This window comes from Eublepharis macularius, chromosome 2 (genome assembly GCF_028583425.1).
Source record: "Eublepharis macularius isolate TG4126 chromosome 2, MPM_Emac_v1.0, whole genome shotgun sequence".
NCBI lineage: Eukaryota > Metazoa > Chordata > Lepidosauria > Squamata > Eublepharidae > Eublepharis > Eublepharis macularius.
Genome location: NC_072791.1, coordinates 201028998 through 201051108, shown reverse-complemented (window position 1 = coordinate 201051108; position 22111 = coordinate 201028998). Strand labels below are relative to the sequence as shown.

The 22111-nt window shown below is 40.5% G+C and overlaps 1 protein-coding gene across 6 annotated transcripts in view; it reads left to right on the top strand.

Annotated features, from left to right (window-relative positions):
• GPR155 (G protein-coupled receptor 155) overlaps positions 1-20681 on the top strand; it is a 55353-nt gene extending 34672 nt beyond the window's left edge. For 5 of the 6 annotated variants that reach the window (XM_054970336.1, XM_054970339.1, XM_054970337.1 and 2 more), the window contains exons 11-16: positions 841-945; positions 3874-4007; positions 4628-4723; positions 7936-8000; positions 15859-15996; positions 18832-20681. In XM_054970336.1, the coding sequence (XP_054826311.1) occupies positions 841-945; positions 3874-4007; positions 4628-4723; positions 7936-8000; positions 15859-15996; positions 18832-19111 (818 nt within the window). In that variant the 3' untranslated portion in view covers positions 19112-20681. Of the gene's footprint in view, positions 1-840; positions 946-3873; positions 4008-4627; positions 4724-7935; positions 8001-15858; positions 15997-18778 lie in introns of all 6 variants that reach the window. The other variant, XM_054970342.1, reaches the window with a different exon arrangement.
• The last annotated feature ends 1430 nt before the right edge of the window (positions 20682-22111 follow it).

Below are 22111 nucleotides of genomic sequence, written 5' to 3'. Positions count from 1 at the left end.
AAACAGTCCTCAGGCTAGAAGAAGACTGTAAACACAGTTTTTAAAAAATCAAAACTCCTTACTTAAAAGACTGGCAAACATAAAAAATGTTTGCCATGGCACTGAAAAGAGAGTAGGGTAGGCACCAGGCAAACCTCAAGGGGAAGGGCATTCCATGGGCAAGGTGCCACCACTGAAAAAAACCCGTCTCTGGTTGCCACCTACCTTGCCTCATGTATGCAGGAGGGGCACAGAGAGCAGTGCCTGGGAGGTGTATCTTAGCTGGTGGTCTAGTTTGCAAGTCTCAAAATGGTATAAGAGCCAGTTCGGTGTAGTGGTTAAGATGGCAGGACTCTAATCTGGAGAACCAGGTTTGATTCCTCACTCCTCCACTTGAAGCCAGCTGGGGGACCATGGGTCAGTCACAGCTCTCTCAGAGCTCTCTCAGCCCCACCCACCTCACAGGGTGATTGTTGTTGTGGGGATAATCATGACATACTTTGTAAACCGCTCTGAGTGGGCGTTAAGTTGTCCCGATGGGTGGTATATAAATCGATTGTTGTTGTTGTTGTTGTTAGAATGGAGAGTGTGGGTACTCTCTTTAAACTCCATATTTAACAGACCACAGATTGGGTGTGCGGGGTTTCCAGTAGCAGCCGGGATCATGAATCTGGGCTTGCAGAAAGTAAATTGAGTTTACTTCTATGTGCATTGTAAATGTATGCATATGCGCTCATAATTTCCTATCTAAAACTCCTTCCTCCTCCCCATTGGAAGCATAACACACTCTCTCGTCATAACATAAACACACACTCTTCTCGTCATCACGAAGGTGTCATGTAATTTTATTTTCCTGTACAGGGTTTTGTGCATGCCGAAAGCAGAATGGAGAGTTATGTTCTTTTGAAGGCGAGCCAGTATCTACCCCTGGTGCTACTGCTATCAACACTCCATCAATTGAGACAGGTAAATCATTGCTGCAGTCTAGTATGATAATCAGATTTGCAAAAAATAATAATACAATCTTGGTTTAAAATTTTAATTTTTACTAAATGAGTGTACACTAAAAAGATGGGGATTGGACATTTGGGTTGCTCCAATTTCCATAACCATCCTTTATCCCTCCTACCTGTTGTGGTTGAGTATGAAATCATAATTTCCCCCCCACTGTACACGCTTTTCAACCACACCCACACAGCTGGTGTATTATTATTACTATTTGAAAACAAAGTTGCAAAATCAGGTCTTAATTTCCAGTAAATTATGAGTAACTATCGGAAGAGTGATTCTAATGGCGTGAAGCACTCATAACCTGCCACCATAAAAAACCTTTTGCTAACCGGGATAAAGAGAGGTATTTTGGGGACAGTTGGAAGGGCCAGCTGTTGCCGTACTCAACCTTTGAACTCTCAATATAACCTAAGGGAGTTTGTGGATGCAGTTACATCGTTCTTTTTCCCGTCTCACAGGAATATTTCAGCAGCTTAGGAAGCTTTAATTAGGTATTGAACTTGTTTATGGAGCAAGCAGAGGAGCACCTTCTATATGCCATACCAAGTGGGTGGCCAGAGATGTTTATCACTGGGCAGCTACTTGGAGATAGGAAGTGCAACCCCTTGTCAGCAACCACCTCCACTATATTTACAGGGATTGTGCAAAACCGGAAAGCAGAATGTATTCCTAGGGCAAATGCCTTGTGTTGGTGTTTAAGAACGTCTTGCTGCCATCTAGTGGCGGGAATTGATTGCACAGTTTGTAATGTATAGAAGACAGGGAAATCTACAAACCTTTCCTAGCAAGTTGTATTTTGCCTCTTTGGGACTTGTTAGAGGGAGGAAGCCATGAAATGGTCACATTTTCAGCTCCACAAGACTAAATGAGCGCAGTAAACATAGCAGGTGGAGTGTTTGTACATGAGGAAGTTGAATTGAAGGAACTTTAAAGAGCTATTTTTAAGACTGTTGAAACGTTCCTAGTGGCTGACCTCCACTGAGCTCTGACCTTATAAATTAGGTTACAATTTAGATTTCTCAGACAGGGACAGAATGATAACTTGTCTTAAAATTCCCTCTTGATAAGAGCTGCCCACACAGTATTTATTGTAGTATTAATATGAGATTAGATACTGGATAATATAGATATTGGTGAGAGCCAATCTTGCTTTAGATAATAGGCTGTAGGATACATTGTCTATCTGTTCATGAATTGTGGCCTGCCCTGTACTTGAGCATTTGTCTGTCCTTGCAGTCTGAGGCAGGAAGTCGAAGCCGGTGACTTACTGAGGCTGTTTGGCCTCCATTTATGATGGATAGGCGGCATTTGGCTTGATAGGTCATAGGCTGTGCAGGTCTGATTTTATGGTTATTTCCCCTATACAAATGACAACTAAGACCTACCTCTTTAGCACACTGCAAAATGTTTTATACTCCAGGATAGCGTACAGAAACAAGTTACGAAAGTACTTCTACTACAGTTTTATGCTTTTCGTACATGGTTCTTGTCTGTTTTCTCTGTAAACAACCCTGTCTTCTAGGTTAGGCCAAGACAGAGATCACCCATTTTGCTGTATGACTGAGTAGATATCTGAACCTGTATTTCCCATTTTCCTAATTTGTCACTCTGACTTCTGCATCATACCAGTTCTTGTGCTGTTTTCCTTTTAAAATACATAAGATATAATTGTTTTTCTGGTTGCGGGTGGCATGTCTATTTGGTAGTAAAAGTTGTGATTTTAAAACTTGCGCCCTTTGACCGGACCTGAATCAGAGGAACCCCCTCCAAATGATAAAGAAATATTTACTGATTCTACTAATTTATGAATTATAAAATTTGTAGAATCAGTAAATAACTAATAACGAGAAGGAAAGGTCTCAAGGTCTCACAGAATGAGCCAGCCCGTATGCTCAGGAGACAGGTACGGTAAACTCAAGCCGTGCTTCACCAGTTTAGGTTGTACATGGAGTATGGCATGTTGGAACGCTCCCTTGCACAGAAAACATCCTTCACTCATGAAAGTAATCTGTTGCTAGGCTCTTTGGCCTTGCTGTTTTCAGGGATGGCAAGGGATTTTTTTTTAAAGCTAAGGGAAAGATTTTAAAATGCAACATGCCTCGCCTGCAATCTGAAGCAGTGTCTGGTTGGAGCAGCACATCTGTAATCTCTTATTAAAGTGACTCAGGTTAAAAACTGGTGCAGCCAGTTTGGTGTCGTGGTTAGGAGCGGCAGGACTCCAATCTGGAGAGCCGGTTTTGATTCCTCACTCCTCCGCTTGAAGCCAGCTGGGTGACCTTGGGTCAGTCACAGCTCTCTCAGAGCGCTCTCAGCCTCACCCACTTCACAGGGTGATTGTTGTGGGGACAATAACACACTCTGAGTGAATGTTAAGTTGTCCTGAAGGGCGGTATATAAATCAAATGTTATTATTATTATTCTGTGTGTGATAGCCTGTTGCTTCTTCTATTGTGTGTGTGGGTGGGGGGTGGGGAGTCTTAGATATCTAAAATCCAACTCTGCCATGAAGTTCATTGTGACCTTGGAACAGTCTTACACTCTTTCACTTAGCCAAACCTCCTTCACTGGATTGTTTCAAGGATAAAACGGGAAAAAGAGAACTATGTACTGTGCCATGAGCTCCTTGGGGGAAAGAGGAGCCTGGGGTCTGCTTGACTTGCAGAATACCCCAGACTCAACCCTTACATTTCCAGTTAAAAAGAAGCAGATGATCGGTGGGTTGTGAAAGCCCTCTGAGACCCCAGAGAGCTGCTGCCAGTCCAAGTAGACAATACAGAGCTTGATAGACCGCGGCTTGTGTCGGTTATAAGGTCACTTCCTGTGTTTGTTGCCCCAGACTGTTCAGGAAGCCTGACTTCCTCTGTTGCATTTCATATCTTTCAGCGCATCAGTGTTTGAGTCCGTGCCAGTCTCAGAGCTGCCCGTTGGCTCAGGAGGAGCAGCTTCTTCAAGTGGGAGACAAACAGCTGGCCAGACACGTGCTGCTGTGCCTGCTGCTCATCGTGGGCCTCTTTGCTGTAAATATTTTATTTTTCCTCCTCTGTGCAATAATTTGAGGAAGCCATCTTGCTGCTGTTGTTGGTTTTCCCAATTGTAAATGAATACAAGTTATATTGGGTTGCAGTCTCCAGTAAAAATTTGAAGTCCTGCCTGAGTACAGAGATTTTATTTAGAAGTGACCTGTAACTGATATATGCTATCTGGTAACCTGGATAGCCCAGGTGAGCCTGATCTCATCAGATCTCAGAAGCCAAGCAGGTCAGCCTTGGTTAGTAATTGGATGGGAGACCTCCAACAAAGATCAGAGTTGCAGAGACAGGCAATGGCAAACCACCTCTGTTAGTCTCTTGCCATGAAAACCCCACCAGGGGTCAACATAAGTCAGTTGTGACTTGAGGGCACTTTCCACCATTTACTTGAATATCTGGTAATGTTTGCATTTTGCCCCCCCCTTTTAAAAATATGCAGCGTGGCTTAAAGAGTGGGAGCTCTATATTGGTACCATAAAAAATAAATGTGCAGTCTTCTGTTTGAACATAGTTTCTGTTGTTAAATAAAAGTACCCCCACACACACCTGCAAATGTCAAAGTGTGCGGAATTCACGATGTGACTGTTGTGGGGGTTTTCTCTTCACAGAATCTCTCCAGTTGTTTGTGGTGGTTATTCAACCAAGAACCTGGAAGGCTCTATGTGGAACTGCAGTTCTTCTGTGCTGTATTTAATTTTGGTCAGGTATTTATGCATGCTACTCTGAAACTTAACATGCTGATCCTTTGGACACTTACTTGGGACTAAGTCTCACTGAACTCTCTGGGACTTGCTTTCAGGTAAACATTCTTAAGGTCAGCATATAAGCATATTTTTTTTATTCTTCATTCTTCACTTATCTTAATCTGTATGAAGGCTCCGCGGCTGATGCTGAAATTTCTCATTTCTACTTATCTGCACTGACAAATTACAGAGGGGAATTTCCTGCTGTAGCAGTCTTCCATCTCCATCCCACTTCCCCAGAAAAGCTTTCCTAGCAGTAAATGTTTGTGTTTGTTTAAAACAAATGGTATGCCATTCTCCAAAACCTGGTCAAGGCAGCTCACGGCTAAAACAATGCCAACAAGTCAGTAAAGCAAACCTGGTTTGTAAAAACTAGCCAAGCCACATGTGCATTTCATTCCATGTGTTTTTATCTCTCATCCAAGTACGAGATAGATGGTTTAGCATCCTCAAAACAATATCAGGGTCTGCAGGTTTGAGTTGCTTTAGAGTAAATCTAAGTATTTATTACCTCAAGGAGTAATGTGTTGTTAGGTTCCATCAAGTCGCTTCCAACTTACGACAATCCTATGAGTTAAATACCTCTAGAAAGTCCTTTCATTGACAGCTGTGCTCAGGTATTGCGGAATGAAGGCTGTGGCTTTCTTTATTGAGTCAAGCTATCTTGTTTTGCATCTTCCTCTTTTCCTACAGCCTTCCACCTCTCCTAGTATTATTATCTTTTCCAGAGAGTCTTGTCTTCTCTTGATGTGACTAAAGTATAATAGCCTCAGTTTCATCATTTTAACTTCTACAGAGAATTCAGACTTGATTTGATCTACAACCCACTTATTTGTATTTTTGGCCATCCATTGTATTGCTAAAACTCTCCTCCCACACCACATTTCAAATGAATCAATTTTATTCTTGTTAGTTTCTTTATTGTCTAACTTTTGCATCCATACATAGTAATGGAGAATAACACAATATGAATGATCTTCATCTTGATCTCTGATAATAGTAACAACAACAACAACAATAATAATAAAATTTGATTTATATACTGCTTTTTAAGACAACTTAACACCCATTCAGAGCAGTTTGCAAAGTGTGTTATTATTATACTCACAACAATCACCCTGTGAGGTGGGTGGGGCTGAGAGAGCTCTGAAAGAGCTGTGACTGACCCAAGGTCACCCAGCTGGCTTCAAATGGAGAACCCAGTTCTCCAGATTACAGTCCCGCTGCTCTTAACCACTACACCAAACTGGTAACACTTCCTTATACATAAGGATCTTTTCTAGTTCCTTCATGGCTGCCCTGAAAGTCTCCATTTCTTTCTGATTTCTTGGTTGTATTCTCCCTATTGATTGATGATTCTGCTAAGGAATAGAAAATCTTTAACAATGTCAATTTCTTCACTGGCAGTATTAAAGTTGCGTAATTCCTCAGTAGTCAAGTACTTCTGTTCTCGATGTTCAGCTGTAATCCTGCTTTTTGGTACTTTTTACTCTAACTTTCCTCAGTAGTCGTTTCAAGTCTTAACTATTCCTGCCAGTAATGTGGTGTCATCTGCATATTTCAAGTTGTCAGTGTTCCTTCCACTAATTTTCACTCCACCTTCATCTACATCTAATCCAGCTTTATGTATGATACGTTCTGCATATATAGATTGAACAGCTATAGGGATAAAATACATCCTTGTCTGACACCTTTGCCAACTGGAAACCGTTCTGTTTCCCCATATTCTGTCCTAACAGTAGCCTCTTGTCCAGAGTACAGGTTATGCATCAAAATAATCAGATGTTGTGGTACAGCCATTTTTAAAACTATCCATAACTTTTCAAGATCCACAGATGAAAGCTTTGTTATAACCTATATAAAACAAACAGATTTTCCTCTGCAGTTCTCTGGTATGCTCTAGTAACCAAAGTAAATTTGCAGTATGATATCTAGTGCCTCTTCCTTTTCTGAATCCAGCTTGAACACCTGGCATTTTGCATTCCATCTATTACAAGTTGTAAAAGTTTGAACATCACTTTGTTTGCATGAGAAATTAATGTGATAGTCTCATAGTTGCTGTAATCTTTGATGACTTCTTTTTCGGAATTGGGAAGTAGATTAAGCATTTCTGATCTGTGCTCCATTGTTTTGTTTTCCTTATTTGTTGACATATTTTATTAAGATTTTGATGGACTCCGTTCCCATGGCTTAAAATGACTCTATTGATACCCCATGTACTCCAGGTGAATTGTGTCTCCCAATTGCTTTGAGTGCAGCTTTCTCTTCACTTTCTAAAACAGCAGGTTCTTCATCAAAAGATTCTTCTTTTAAGGACTCTGCCATCCTTCAGTCTGTTCTAGTTCTTCAGTGTATTGTTTCCATCTTTTCTTTATTTAGTCTTGATCGGATACTGTATTCCCATGTTGGTCTTCCAGCATCCCTAGCTATAGTTTGAATTTCCCTTTGATTTTTTTGGATCTTATAGAACAACTCTCTCAATCTTCCTTTTTTGTTCTTTTCTATTCCATTGCACTGATTTTTAATTTGATAAATGCACTGGTTAGTTAATAAATACTTAGATACTGTAAATCGATTCAAATCCAAAATATCCATAGCTGTGTCTTCCCCTTCTTTTCATTCCTAATTCACTTCTTGAGGTGTGATCATAGTGGTGGTGGTGAAAACTGGAAGCAGAATAGTTGTAGAGGTGTGCAGCATTCTACGTGGCATGCAGTATTCCCCCTACTCCGAGGGTCCTTTTGCTGTCATAACTATTAACAGTAAAAGTATTGATGTCTTTATTATGCTTTATTAATTGTAGTTGATTCAGAGTCTGTCTGTGATATTTTCTGAACTTGCGAACAAAACTCCAGTATGCTGCATCCTCAGTAACTTTCAAAGAGAAAAAGATAGACTGTCTAATGAATGTGCTATATTCGAGAAAGAGGAAGCGTGGTATCTTTCTTTCTTTGGTTTTCATACCACACAGACTTTCCTGAGAATTGACACTTGGTCATTTTTTCCATTCACTGTTTATATCATGTTAAAGAAAAACTGTAACGATTAGGTATTTGTTGTCCGTACCATTATTAGATTATTAGATTAGTAATCGCTTATCGCCCCACCCCCCAAATTAGCTTACTTCTGGGATTTTTATGAACTGCTGATTTTTTTTTCCTTTTCTTTCCCAGGGATTCATTTCTTTTGGAATTTTTGGCTTAGACAAACATTTAATTATTCTTCCATTCAAACGAAGGTAATTTTCAGATTTTTAAAGAATCGTATGCATAAATACGTTAACTGCAAGTTGCTGTTGAAAATATAAGCCCCATCCATATTCTTCCTCACAGCCTTTCTTATTTAACCTAGGCCCGTTTAGTATTGCTCCTCCATATTGCTCTATTTGCCGTTTTGAATGTAACCTATTAAGCATCGATGCTGCTAACAAGCTCTAGATTGGGACATACAACAACAGCGTAATTGAATTCCACAGTGGTTAACTTAAAATATGTAGCACTCTGTCATAGACAGCCACTGATGTTCCACCGACATTAATCATGATTCATTATAGTTTCCAAAACAATTTCCATACACAAAGACTATAATTTACACTCTCAATAACCCTCTGAGGTAGGTGAAGCTGAGTCAATAACTTGCGCAAAGCTCCACAGTGAAGTATATTTTGCAGACCATGTTCAAACCCAACAAGAGCCTTTTGCTCTAGAACAAGGAGGTGGTGGCATAGGACGGTGGTCTTCAGCCCTCCATTTGGGGGCATGGAAGTTCAGTCCCCTGCTCCGGCATGGAAGCTTGCTGGGTGATCTTAGGCCAAGTCACATACTCTTAGCCTAATCCACTGTTTCCCGATAGAAAAGTGGGTTGCGAAGCCTCTGAAAGCGGGTCGCAGGCCAGCTCTCCCTAAAAGTGGCTTCTGCCCTTTGCACTCTTCTCTTTCTCTCCTCTTTTTCCTTGCCAGCTTCTCACATTATCACCTCACCCTTTGTGACAATAGCGAGGGAGTAAAGCTGTCTGGCAACAAATAATTTTACGATAGTATGTGGAAGAAGCGGGGAAAGGCTGGAGAGTAGGTGGGAGGTGTTCAGCTCATGGGAAAGCAAGAGGAGGAGGGAAAGAGGTATGTGTGAACATAGGACCTGTCTTGGCACTAATCCACCCCCCTGCAGTGCCTCACTGCCCTCTTCCTGCTATGGGAGAGGTATGGCAGTGAGCTACTTGCCATCCACCTCTTTGCCAGCATCTGTGCCATCTTCCTGCATCTCCCCCACCCAGCGCCCCCTTAATCTGGGTGGGTCACCATACAAATTAAATTTGGAGTAGTAGAGCCCCATGGCACAGAGTGGTAAGCTGCAGTATTACAGCCCAAGCTCTGCTCACGACCTGAGTTCGATCCCAGCGGAAGCGTCAAGGTTGACTCAGCCTTCCATCCTTCCGAGGTCGGTAAAATGAGTACCCAGTTTCCTGGGGGTAAAGTGTAGATGACTGGGGAAGACAATGGCAAAACCACCCTGTAAAAAGTCTGCCAAGAAAACGTCGTGGTGCAGCGTCCCGCCCCCAATGGGTCAGTAATGACTCGGTGGTTGCACAGGGGGACTACCTTTACCGTTACCTTTAGGTCACCATACCAAAAAGACTGGGAACCACTGGTCTAATCTACCTCACAGAGTTGTTTCAAAGAATAAAATGGAGAGACATGTAAGCCACATTGCGTCTTCACTGGGGAGAAATGCGGGATATAAATGAAGTTAATAAATAAATGTATACCCTATCCTTGTCCCTTGCCCACAGTGTTCTGCATGGCACTTTTCATCATGCAGAGTCCATTATCTTGGGGAAGAGTTGTTTCCCAACAACTCAATACAGCCATTTTAGTGCAAGGAAAATGTGATTTCCACATTCCCAGTGGATGCAGAAGCTGGGAGCAGAGGCTGTTGTCAAGATCATACTCAGTGCCTGGGTATGATCTTGACCTGGGTATGATCTTGACATGTACAGATCTTCTGTTCTGTACATTCCCTTGCATTTAAAAAAAATTGTTTGTAGAGACCCATAGAGCTGCCACCTTGTGACTTTAGCATGCACACAAACCAAGATCTGTTTCACCCATGCACGTTCGTTAGCTGTTTTCATATCCACTGATAACTTGAAACTTGGTGTCTGAATAGCTTTCTTTGAGGGCAGAGGAATGAGTGTATCAAGAAGGTAAGGAAATCTTGAGTTGGCTCATTCACATGTTCAAGTCATTGCACTGAAGATATGGATGTGAAGGTATGACCAGGCATGTGTGAATCAGTCCGAAGTGTCCATGAACGCATGGAAAATGGTTCTCCTCCTTCAAATAATTGTTTATCTAATGTTCCTGCTTTCTAATCTTTTTTAAAAAAAACAATTATTTTGAAGTCTAAGAACTACGTCGCAAAAGCTCTGACAGTCAGACAGGAAGTGCGTAATAACAATAGAGTGGCTGGAGAGAAGCGGCCCTTGCTGGAGGGCAGGAAGTAGGGAATCGCCATTTTTGAAAGGGGAAGGGTCGCGGCTTCAGCGGAAGAGGAAGTAGGCCATCTTGGATTACAAAATCATAGAGAAACCATAGAGAAAAGACGCCCGACATTTTGGACCCTTTAAAACTTAATTTCTATAAGAAGACCGGGACATTTAAAATAGAAAAACGTTAAATTTTACGCCACGGAGTTAAGGAAGAGAGCGGATTCGTGGGAGCGAGCTAAAGCAAGCCCCACGATGTCAAAAAAAGAGTGGCAATCGGCAATAGAAAACCTGGATAAAAACCTGGACAAAAAACTTTTAGATATGATTAAAGAACTTAAGGACACGAAATTGGAGCTGATAAAAGAGGTTAAAGAGGTTACACAGACAGTAAAATCGGAGCTGTCAGAAGTGAAAAAAGGTATGGAAACAATACGAAGTGAATTACAAGGAACGCAGCAGAGAGTTAAAACAGTAGAAGACGCGATGGAGAATTTAGCAGACACGCAACAAACAGAGATGAGATTGGTGAAGGGGAGAATGTCAGTTGCAGAAACTAAACATATGGAGAAGCAGCTACGTTTTCGTGGCTTGCCAGAAGTGGAAGGAAAGTCAGCGCAAGAACAGATGACTGAGGTGTTGGCTGAGTACCTGGGGAAGGAGGAGGAGGAAGTTGTGGCTATCCTAGATGTGGCATACCGTGTGAATTCGAGAATAGCAACCCAGAGGAAACTACCAAGAGATGTGATTGTGCAGTTTACAACACGAAATATGAAAGAGAGGATTGTGACAAAACAGTTTCAAGATCCATTGGAGATTGATGGCAAGACGATTATTATAATGAAGGAACTGCCCAGATCAGTGTTACTGGACCGGAAAAAATATAAAGTGCTAATTCAGATTTTGAAGGACATGAAAATCAGGTACAGATGGGAGTTACCGGAAGGAGTGTCCTTTGAGTTTGGAGGGGCCAAAAAACGCATCAGATCTGAGCGAGAGATGGAGCGATTTATTAAGGACAATGAAAAAGACTTACCAACAAGATCATGAGTATGGAGTGTAAAGTATTATCTTGGAATGTAAATGGACTAAACTCACCGAATAAGAGGAAAAATACTTTTCACTGGCTACTAAAACAAAAATGTGACATTGTTTGTTTGCAAGAGACCCATATCAGAAAGCAGGATGTAAAATATTTAAAATCTGGAAAATTGGGCAAAGAATATGTAGCGGCCTCCAACAAGAAAAAAAGAGGAGTGGTGTTGTACATAAAAGAGGAGCTACAGCCAAAATTTGTTATGAGAGATGTGGAAGCTAGATTTGTAGCAGTGGAATGTATTTGGAATTTAAAGAGAGTGTTGGTAGTCGGACTTTATGCACCTAACGGTGCAAAAGAAAGCTTCTTTGAGGATTTAAGGAAGCATTTAGACGATCTTGCATACGACCAGATAATTCTTGCTGGAGACTTCAATGGAGTGACAGACTTGGAACTAGACAAAAAGACTACAACGGCACAAAAGAAAAGAGGACTATTACCAAAGCTTTTTTTTGAGTTGATTCAACAAGAGACTCTTGAAGATGTATGGAGGAGAGAATATCCTAAAAGCAGACAGTTTACTTTTTATTCTGCAAGGCATTCTACATTATCAAGAATTGATATGATCTGGGCCTCAAAAGACTTAGCATTATGGACTAAGGAGGTAGAAATAATGCCTATGGTAGGCTCAGATCACAACCCAATTATGTGGAAATTTGGAAAAAAGAGAAAAAGGAAAGCATGGAGAATAAATGAGGACTTGTTACAGGAAAGAGAGAATATGGAAATACTGAGAAGAGAGACAAAGTTTTTTATACAATACAACGTGAATAAAGAAGTACCAACCAATAAAGTTTGGGATGCTTACAAGGCGGTTGTAAGGGGCATACTAATGGACTTAAATGGTAGAGCAAGAAAGAAGAAAGAGGAGAAAAGACAAGAGATTGAGGAGAAAATAAAAGCCAAAGAAACACAGCTAAAAAAGAGACCAGGGAAAAAGAAGGTATACCAGGAAATTAAAATACTTCAAGAACAGCTAACAGCAATGAGCAATAAAGAATTGGAGTGGAATCTCAAAAGACTGAATCAAAAAGCGTTTGAGGGTGCTAATAAACCTGGGAAGTACCTGGCATGGCAATTGAAGAAGAAAAGGGAAAAGAAGATAATAAATAAAATTTGCGAAGATAACAAAACGTATTTGGAGCAGGCTACCATTAGTAGAGCCTTTTATAAATTTTACGCTAAGCTGTATAATAAAAAAGAAGTAAACAAAGAATCAATAGCGTCATATTTGGAGAAAACCAAACTTCCAGAAATCTCGGAAGCTTGGAGAAATAAGTTGAATAGTGAAGTAACTGACGAGGAAATAAGTAAGGCAATACAATCTGCAAATCTAGGAAAGGCGCCAGGGCCAGATGGATTTACGGCTAAATTCTATAAGACAATGGCTAATGAACTGGCACCATTCCTAAAAGAGGTGATGAATGGGGTTTTAAGGGATCAAAGGATTCCAGAAACTTGGAGTGAAGCGAATATATCATTGATCCCAAAAGAGGGCCAAGACCTGACTAATGTGAAAAATTATAGACCTATATCGCTACTCAACAATGACTACAAAATTTTTGCGAAGATATTGGCGGAGAGATTGAAGGGGTGGCTCTCGGAAGTCATAGAGGAGGAACAAGCAGGCTTTTTGCCAGACAGACAAATAAGAGACAACTTAAGGACAGTGATCAATGCTATTGAATATTATGACAAGCGTTGTGACAAAGAGGTTGGTTTCTTCTTTGTTGACGCTGAAAAAGCGTTTGACAATTTAAACTGGGACTTTATGTTTGCCACTATGGAAAAGCTACAATTGGGAGAAAGATTCATCAGAGCAATTAAGGAAATTTATAGAGACCAGACTGCAGCAATTGTGGTGAATGATGAATTGACCAAGAAATTGACGATAAGTAAAGGAACAAGACAAGGTTGCCCGTTATCTCCATTGTTGTTCATTTTAGTATTGGAGATTCTGATGATACAAATACGTCAAGATGATGAAATTCGTGGAATAAAAATAAAGGACTATTCATACAAGGTCAGAGCATTTGCGGATGACATAATGTTAATTGTAGAGGACCCATTGGAGAACATGCCAAGAGTGATAGATAAGATCAAGGAGTTTGGAGACTTGGCAGGTTTCTTCATTAACAAAAAGAAGTCAAAGATATTATGCAAAAATATGACTAAGCAGAAACAACAATTGTTAATGGAAACAACGGATTGTGAAGTAACAAGTAAAGTGAAATATTTGGGAGTCGAATTAACTGCAAAGAACATAGATCTATTCAAAAACAATTATGAAAAACTATGGACTCAGATAGAGAGAGACTTGATTAAATGGAATAGATTGAATTTGTCATGGTTGGGTAGGATTGCAGCAGTTAAGATGAATGTGTTACCAAGAGTAATGTTTTTGCTACAGACAATACCAATCATCAGAGACTCCAAACAATTTGAAAAATGGCAGAGGAAAATATCAGATTTTGTTTGGGCAGGCAAGAAGCCTCGAGTGAAAGTGAAAGTTTTACAAGATGCAAAGGAAAGAGGCGGAATGCAACTGCCCAATCTGAGACTTTATCATGATGCAATCTGCCTAGTTTGGTTGAAAGAATGGATGACATTAAAGAACAAGAAACTATTAGCCCTAGAGGGATATAAAAAAATATTTGGATGGCACGCATATTTATGGCATGACAAAGTAAAGGTCAACTCGATGTTCCTGCATCACTTTGTTCGGAGAAGTCTATACATAATCTGGAAGAAGTACAGAATTTATTTACAAGAAGGAACCCCTTTGTGGGTGGTTCCATATGAGGTGATAGACCCGAGAGCTGTTGATAATGAACAACAATGTTTAACGTATAAAGAAATAACTAAAACTGAAGCATCCAAACTTAGAATAAAGACACAAGAGGAACTATCACCTAACTACGATTGGTTCCAGTATAGACAGATCAGAGACTTATATAATTCGGACTCTGTAAAGGGAGGTATACGAATAGAGAATTCGGAACTAGAGCAGACCCTTCTTAAAGAAGATAAGAAAAAAATATCCAAGGTATACCAAGTACTGTTGAAGTGGTATACCGAGGATGAGATAGTTAAAACACAAATGGTGAAATGGGCTATAAACTTTAATAAAGAAATAACAATGGAGGCATGGGAATACTTGTGGAAAACTACAATGAAGACAACGACATGTATTAATATCAAAGAGAACATTCATAAAATGATCTATCGTTGGTACATGACACCAAAGAAGATTGCGCTAGGGAATTTGAATATTTCTAATAAATGCTGGAAATGTAAGAAGCATGAGGGCTCCCTCTATCATATGTGGTGGTCGTGTGAGGTAGCCAGGCAGTACTGGGGGGAAATAATAAGAGAAATGAGTGAAATTTTACAATTTCAAATTAATAAGAACCCAGAACTCCTGCTACTGAACTTGGGAATGGAGGGAATTCCAGCCCAACACAGGACGTTGATATTTTATATGACAGCAGCAGCTAGACTTTTGTATGCGCAAAAATGGAAAGTACAAGAAGTGCCAACTATTGAAGATTGGACTTACAAATTGCTGTATATGGCTGAAATGGACAAGATGACAAGAAAATTGAGAGATCTGGACTCAGGGCAGTTCAACACAGACTGGGAGAAGCTGAAACAATACCTGGAGAAGAAATGGGAGGTGGGAGGAAAACTGAGGCAGTTTGAGAACTACTGAAGTATTGAAGTAGAGGGGGGAGACTTTACCGGGGGGAGAAGAGATAAATGTGAATTAATAAGCAGTCAGATTAATAGATTGACATATATATAGATACATATAGGTTAACAAACAGAACATAGAGAAAATAATTAATTATAAGGACTAAATATAAGGAGCGATTAACTAACAATATTTTCTTTTTTTTCTGACAAGTTTTGTACCAAACTGAATGTCTGAAGATATAGATGGGTCAAATTGATTGACTACGTGAGGAGAGATATATAGAACTATTATAAAAAGATAGAATGAGTAATATATATAGAGAATAAGTCAAATTGTTTGATATAAACGAATGTATGATCTATATGGTTTATGATATATAGAAATACCTGAAATTGAAAAATTGGGATAAATTGTTTATCAAAGATAGAAACAAAGGCTTACAGTTTGGGCATATACTGTTAAAAATAGTTAAGGATGTACTGCTTAGAATAATGGAGAATATATATTTGTTTTAGATAGAGGAAGCTAATAAAATTAAGGGAAAGGGGACAAAGGGTTGGAAAGCTGTTGGAAGTCAACAAAAAGGGGGGGGAAAGGGAGGGGGTTAGAGATGAAAAAATTGGGGAAAATTGAATGTAAATGTGGAAATAATGGATTCTAACCCAATAAAAATTTTTCAAAAAAAAAAAAAGCAAAAGCTCTGACAGGTTGGGTTATCAATAATCTATAGAAAATCATTGACGGAATCATTTAAAGTTTTCCTATTCTTCCTACATCATTATTATATTGTTTTGGGTTTTGTTCCAAACTGTTTTTCAGGTTTGAGTTCCTCTGGAGTAATAGAGAAGCAGGAGAACGAAGGGACTCCTCCGTACCTGAGGAAATCCGGATGACATGCCAACAGTTTGTTCATTACCACAAAGATTTGTGCGTCAGGAGCATTGTCCAAGACAGAAGGTGGGGCAGCATGAGAGTGCTCTTTATTATGTTTGGGCTGGGGGTTTAGATGGTGAATAAGTTAGGCAACATGCAACCTGTGAATGGTTCTTACTGTAATAAATGCTTCCAAATCACACTAAAAAGTACAGGACTTCTTAGGCTTGGATACCCAGAATAAATACCCAGCATAAATAAATGGGAATTCCTTGCCTCCACCTTCCTGCTGGAGCCAAAAGTGATGCTCTTGGGGCCGGGGTCAAGTCAGAGGGACCTGCAGCAGGAGGGGAGAGCCCCCACCACCCCTTTCTGCCAGCAGAAATTGACTGCGGGATCCCGGCCTTTGTTGTACTTGATTTTAAGCCAAAATGATGGGAAGCCATTGTCAAGGCTTTGCTTGATGTACATGAGTCGGCTACAGATGATATGACAGCCTTATAAGAGCTTTAAGCACTTGTTCTCATTGAAGTTCACACGCAATGTACACCTTTCCTGAAAACATCTGGCAACATCAGGTGCTGTTGATCAATAAACCCAGCAGTGGAGGAAGATGATTAGTTTCTGACCTGGCTCATTTATAGATTGAACAACATTGGACGTAAGATGGTGGTTAGTTTTCAAGAGCACTACTTTGGGAATATTGGCGGGGGGGGGGGCATGCTTTCTTAACACCTTGAGATCTTTCTACAGCCGAAAGTCTTAATTCATCATCCTGTTTGGTTTTGTAAACAGTTTGGTACCAAATTGAAAATGACATCCCCAAAGATTTCTTGTTTAGAGTAAAAAGGCACTATGCAATCTTTGTTTCTTTCCCCCATTTTAACTGTTGCCCCATTTAGAACCAGTGTTCAGATTTTCAGATTTAGAGCAATGTTCACACACAGTTTGAACCAATTCTTCCTCCTCACTGTGGCCCTGTATGGGCCACGACATTTTAGCCGCTGGGCTCTCCTGACCGCCGAGTGATGATTGGTGATCTTGCATGGCTGGTAATGAGAAGGGGAAGGCTTGAGGGATCCGTGACCTCCCACTACTTGTGGTTTTTCAGACCTGGCCCATACAGTGATACGGACATGGTGAATTTCTTTGCTTTTTACATAGATGGTAATTTTGGGTTATGTATTTTCATTCTTGGAAGGTTCTGTGAGACTTCACTGTATTTGAGCGCAAGAACTTCTTTACAAGTTACAAGCTGAATGGATTTAATTTAATTAAAAAATCTGATTTGAAAGCATCAGCCAGGAGGAAATGTTACTAATATTGATGCTTTTGCTCTGAAATTGTTTGAAATTAAATACTATTGAATGTGTACATGTTTCCGTAGAGAGATAAAATGTATGCATTCCCTTGACCCCTTTCTCATCTGTCTGTCATTCTTACGTTTCTCTGTTCTTGTTTTAATATCCTGCATCAGACTGCTTCTGTGGTGTTGGTCCAATACTTTGGTGATATTTTTTTCCCCCTTCAGTAATCCAAACTAACACTTTTCTCACATTTTGCTGTTTAATTTAATGTGAATGCTGAGAGAGTGCTTGGTTATCCTTCGCTAACTTGTGCGGCACTGTTTGGTCTTGACTTGCTCCAGAACTCTTACTTCTTGGCTTCCACTTACAGTTAAGAGAAGCAGAATCGCTCGCTACTGCGAGTGAGACTTCTGGATATTGGGTTGGATCTCTTCTAAAATTTCTGTGTGCCTGTTCCCTCCTTCCATGGAAACTTTTTGCCAATTCTCCCTTTCCATGGCAAACCTCACCACATTCCTCAGGGTCCCCCCGGAGCAGCATTTTGGGCAGCAAGGGAGGAGGTAGGGAGGTTGTGCTTCTGTGGATGGAAATCGTGTCCACAGAATGACTGTGTGTTTACTGCTATGGGTTAAAAGTTCTCTTCTCTGGCTGCAGCATTGGAATAGGTGTTTCATCTCTTTCTTGATATCAGTTCCGAGCATCCTGTAGATTAGTGGGAAATGAAGGAAATAAGTGATTTTAATTACTGTTCTTCTAAACTAGCAGAATTCTCAGCTTATAAATGAGAGTTACATAACTGCATTCGAAGGATGCATGTTTGGGCAGTTATTCTTAAAGTGGTAACACTTCATGTGAAGGGGTATAGTGATCAAAAGTTCTTTAGCACCACAACAGCGTTCAGCATCAGTATGTCAGTGCCAGAGATTCACACTCCCGACTTATAGGAAGTGGAGGTACTTGTGCTGGTGTATATTTGAAGGAGTTTTTAAATAAGTTCCCTCTGCATGAAATACAACCACCAGGAACAACAGTTTGACAGCCTCAGCACGGGAGCTGCTATTTCAACAGTCCCTTACTTGAAGGGGATAGCATAACTCTGGATGCTGTTTTCTTAGTGAGTGATGGAAACAAGTAATAGAAACATTACATGTTTTTTGGGGGGGAGGGGGGGAATCGATGCTTTCTATGCATGGCTTAGCAGTGCCCTGCATGTGTCACATCAGGTATCCCTTAGTTTCTTAGGACCCAGAGGCCTTAGTTGTGTGTCTGTCTCTGTTTTGGGCCTTTTTGTGTGTCGAGTGGAGATCTTAATCATGAATGTGAAATCATTGGTTGTTTCCTAGGCACTAACCCAGTTAACCAAGTGTGATCTTACATGTGTACTAACTTTAGTAGACACACGCATGTGTTTTGATTGTGACTTATGGGAAAAGGTAATCACATTTGCAAAAAAGCTTTTAATGGCTAGTAAGTCCTCTTTTTAAAGTTCTTTTAACTATCATGCTATCTTTCCTTGTTTCCTCCCATTTTCTCCTGCTTTTCCCCTGCTCATCAAGCAGTGCTGGTGCGAGATTTACAGAACATATGGGTGAATCATTCCTTTGACATACAGGTGTGGGGTGAAGATGGCAACTGGCGTCTTCTTTGGCTGTGACTTGGTGAACTGGCTCATCGAAGTTGGCCTCGCCTTAGACCGCGGGGAAGCTGTGGTGTACGGAGACAGATTGGTGAAAGGCGGCATCATCCAGCACATTACCAATGAATTTGAGTTTCGGGATGAACAGTTACACTATCGCTTTGTTCCCAGAAGATCTGTGGCAAGAGAGAGCCATGGAAATGGGAAGGTCCTTCGAATATTGCCCAGACAGGGTTTTCCTAACACTCTGCCATGACACGTTTTTGTATGGCACAGCTGTTCACTTTTCAGCTGTAATAGGGTTTTGTTTGCCTCCCACCCAAAGAGAATGATCTCTAACATGTATTGAATGCTGACATGCAGTAGGTCACTTCAGGGAATTATTTGAACTCGTATAAATTAAAATAAATAAGAGATTATTGGTTCTCATTTTTTAAAATGTGGACGGAAGTCATTATAGTAACCAATCTTAATTTTCCTTACTGCGTGTAATGTGCTTCGGAGGAAACTCTCGTTTTTCTGTTTATGCATTTGTATCATGTGACACGTCGGCCAAAAAAAAAAGAGAGCCAAGGTTGGCTCTTGAAAAACTCTTAGCTTGTGTGCCTTCTTTTTCCTTTTTGAAGGCAAAGCCATTTAAGCTGACACTGTGGGTGTTTGGAAGGATCAAAACTGCGAAACAAGCAAGTTTTGCTCTTTGGGGTCTTATCTAAGCAAGTCAGTCCTTGAAAGAACTCAGGAGCAAGCTGCAGCCCTGTATACTGTCAGTTGCTTTCCTGTAAAAGTCCATGGGGTTTAAACCAGCCTACGGGTATGCAGGACTGCCCCCTTAAGCATGATATTTTTTTCAAGCATTTTCCTAATTTGCACCTCCCAAATTAGAACAAAGGCCTTTCTTAAAAATAAACAGAGCCAAATACTTGACTTAGGTCTGATGTTTATTTCAATATTGCAACCTAAAGAACTCATTGATGTATATTGTATGGTTAGAATAAAGACTTGGGGGGTGGGAAAAAACCCTCTGTTTTCATGGGCTTAATAGAGACAATGCAATCAAGTGCCAGTAATTCCCCTATCAATTTACAGCTGCTCTATTTTTTTTTTATGCCCGTGTGTGTTTCTTGTCTACATATCTTGTCCCTTTTCTCATTGTAAGCTGGTGTTACATGGTAAAGAACACTAGAAAATGGAATGGCCTTTATTGATCTTCTTGAAAGGAAAGAGGAATGTTAACTTTCCATACAGGTACTAATTACAAGTGTAACTGGAACAAAGTGAAATGAATTTGGAACAGGACTTTATTTCTTCCTTTAGAATAATTAGATCTGCGTTGGTTATCTTTCTCTGACGACCTTTCGTTTTTGTTCATCGAGGTGGTATATTTAATTTGTGTAAGCATATGGATGGTATTTCAAAGGCAGGCTTCTTAAACTTTTGGCTGTGATGCTGCAGTAGTAGGAGGAGTTAGTCGTCCTAACAGCCTAAAGTATAATCACTAGCCACAATTGATTTACGCCGATATGCATGGAAGATGTAAACAACTTCCTTTTGCTGTCAAACATGTATCTGTTACATCAATGTTGTACGTACAAAGTTTGCTGACGTAGCTTGTATGCAGACTGACCCTATCTTTCATAATGAAGATTGTTATAGTGAAGTTTGGTTTATTTAACCTGATCAGCAGCTGAAAATGGAAGTGCTGCTGTTACTTCTGAAGCCAATCTTGTTTCTGTCTATTTTGAGAAGAATTATGGAGAAATTCATTTTGGAAGTAGTTCATCGTCATTCTACATTTTCTGTATTTCTCAATAAATAAGATTGTTTTATTCTGTAGCTCCAAATATTTCTTTCCACAACATGAGGGAGGGGGCTTAAAATGTCTTGGTCCCAGGCTATAAACATTATTTGTACTGTACCCAATTGGTTATTAGCAGAGTTGAATTGCCTGCCGCTGGTTTGTAAATTGACGTTTCGTACGCAGATTGTTAACTCTTATGTAATATGTAGTATTACTTAAACCAGTGTTAATTTAAAATGTCCTTGGCTTTTTGTTCCTTGGGTTATATTCTTGAGATGATAGAACAGTGATATATGAATTAGACAAACCTCATGTTTTAACAGATCTCCAAATGGTCAACTGCAGTGGGGCCAAGACAATTGGGTTTGGGGTTTTTTTTTCAATGCAGGGTTACAGCCGAGAGAGCTCTGTGTATACCCACTGGCCTTTCCTGAGCCATGAGCGTGGCTAAATGGGACAGAAGGTAGTTGATCTTGGTTGACTGGGGTGGATCTCTCAAATAGTCTGGTCCTGAGTCTTGAATCAAACTGATAACCAAATGCAAGTAAACAAGACGGGGGTCACAGAATCTCCATGACCAAATTAAAACCCTTGTTAAAGTATTTTGTAACTTACCAGAATTTCTAAATGTACTTTGCACATAGTGTGTGTCACTGAAGGCTCACCTGGATGCCACTAAGCCTGCATAATTTGGGCTAGATCTCCACGAGGTGCGTGGCTGCTGCCAGTGATCCAGTCGGAACTGGTTAAAATCCATCACGGTGCATCCTTGGAGTCTTACTGCTCAGGCAACAAAGGTGCAGCCAGAAGTATCCTAGACTGCAAGCATGGTATCTTGGGGCAGTTGCAGGCTCATCCAGAACATGCGGCAATCCTAAACACAGTTCAAGCCCATCCAGTCATCTCCAGTTGCTGATTCAGGCTTTCTTTTCGCCGGCTCCCTGGAGAGACCAAAGAGTGTTTGTAGTTGTTCCATCTCCCAGTGGTTTCACGTAGGTGGTAAATTATCATGGGAAATAAGACAGGCCTCTGCAGCACCCATAGACTGAGGGGTGGAGGATTGAGTAACAGCACCTTACCACCCCCTGAAACCTTGCCTGTAGATCCAGAAACACTCGCTGTGTTATCTTGCACAAGAGAGTCCAAAAACACCCCCCCACACACACACACACTCCACCCAGTAGAAGTCCTAGCTGAATTTAAGACTGAACTGACCAAGAGGATGAAGGGTAAAGAGCACAGTTGGTGGCTCTTTTCCATCCAATGATTATGTACACATACTCAGGCAGCAGAGACTGGAAAGTGTCCCTAAAAGGAGAAGCAGAAGCCACAAAAGCTGCTGCCGTTGGGAGTATAATTAATATGAAGTCCAATTAGATCAATTTTAATGTGGCCTGCATTGGAGGGGGGGGACTGTCACACGCTTATTAAATTGGCTGCAGTCAGCTTCTGGGAGAT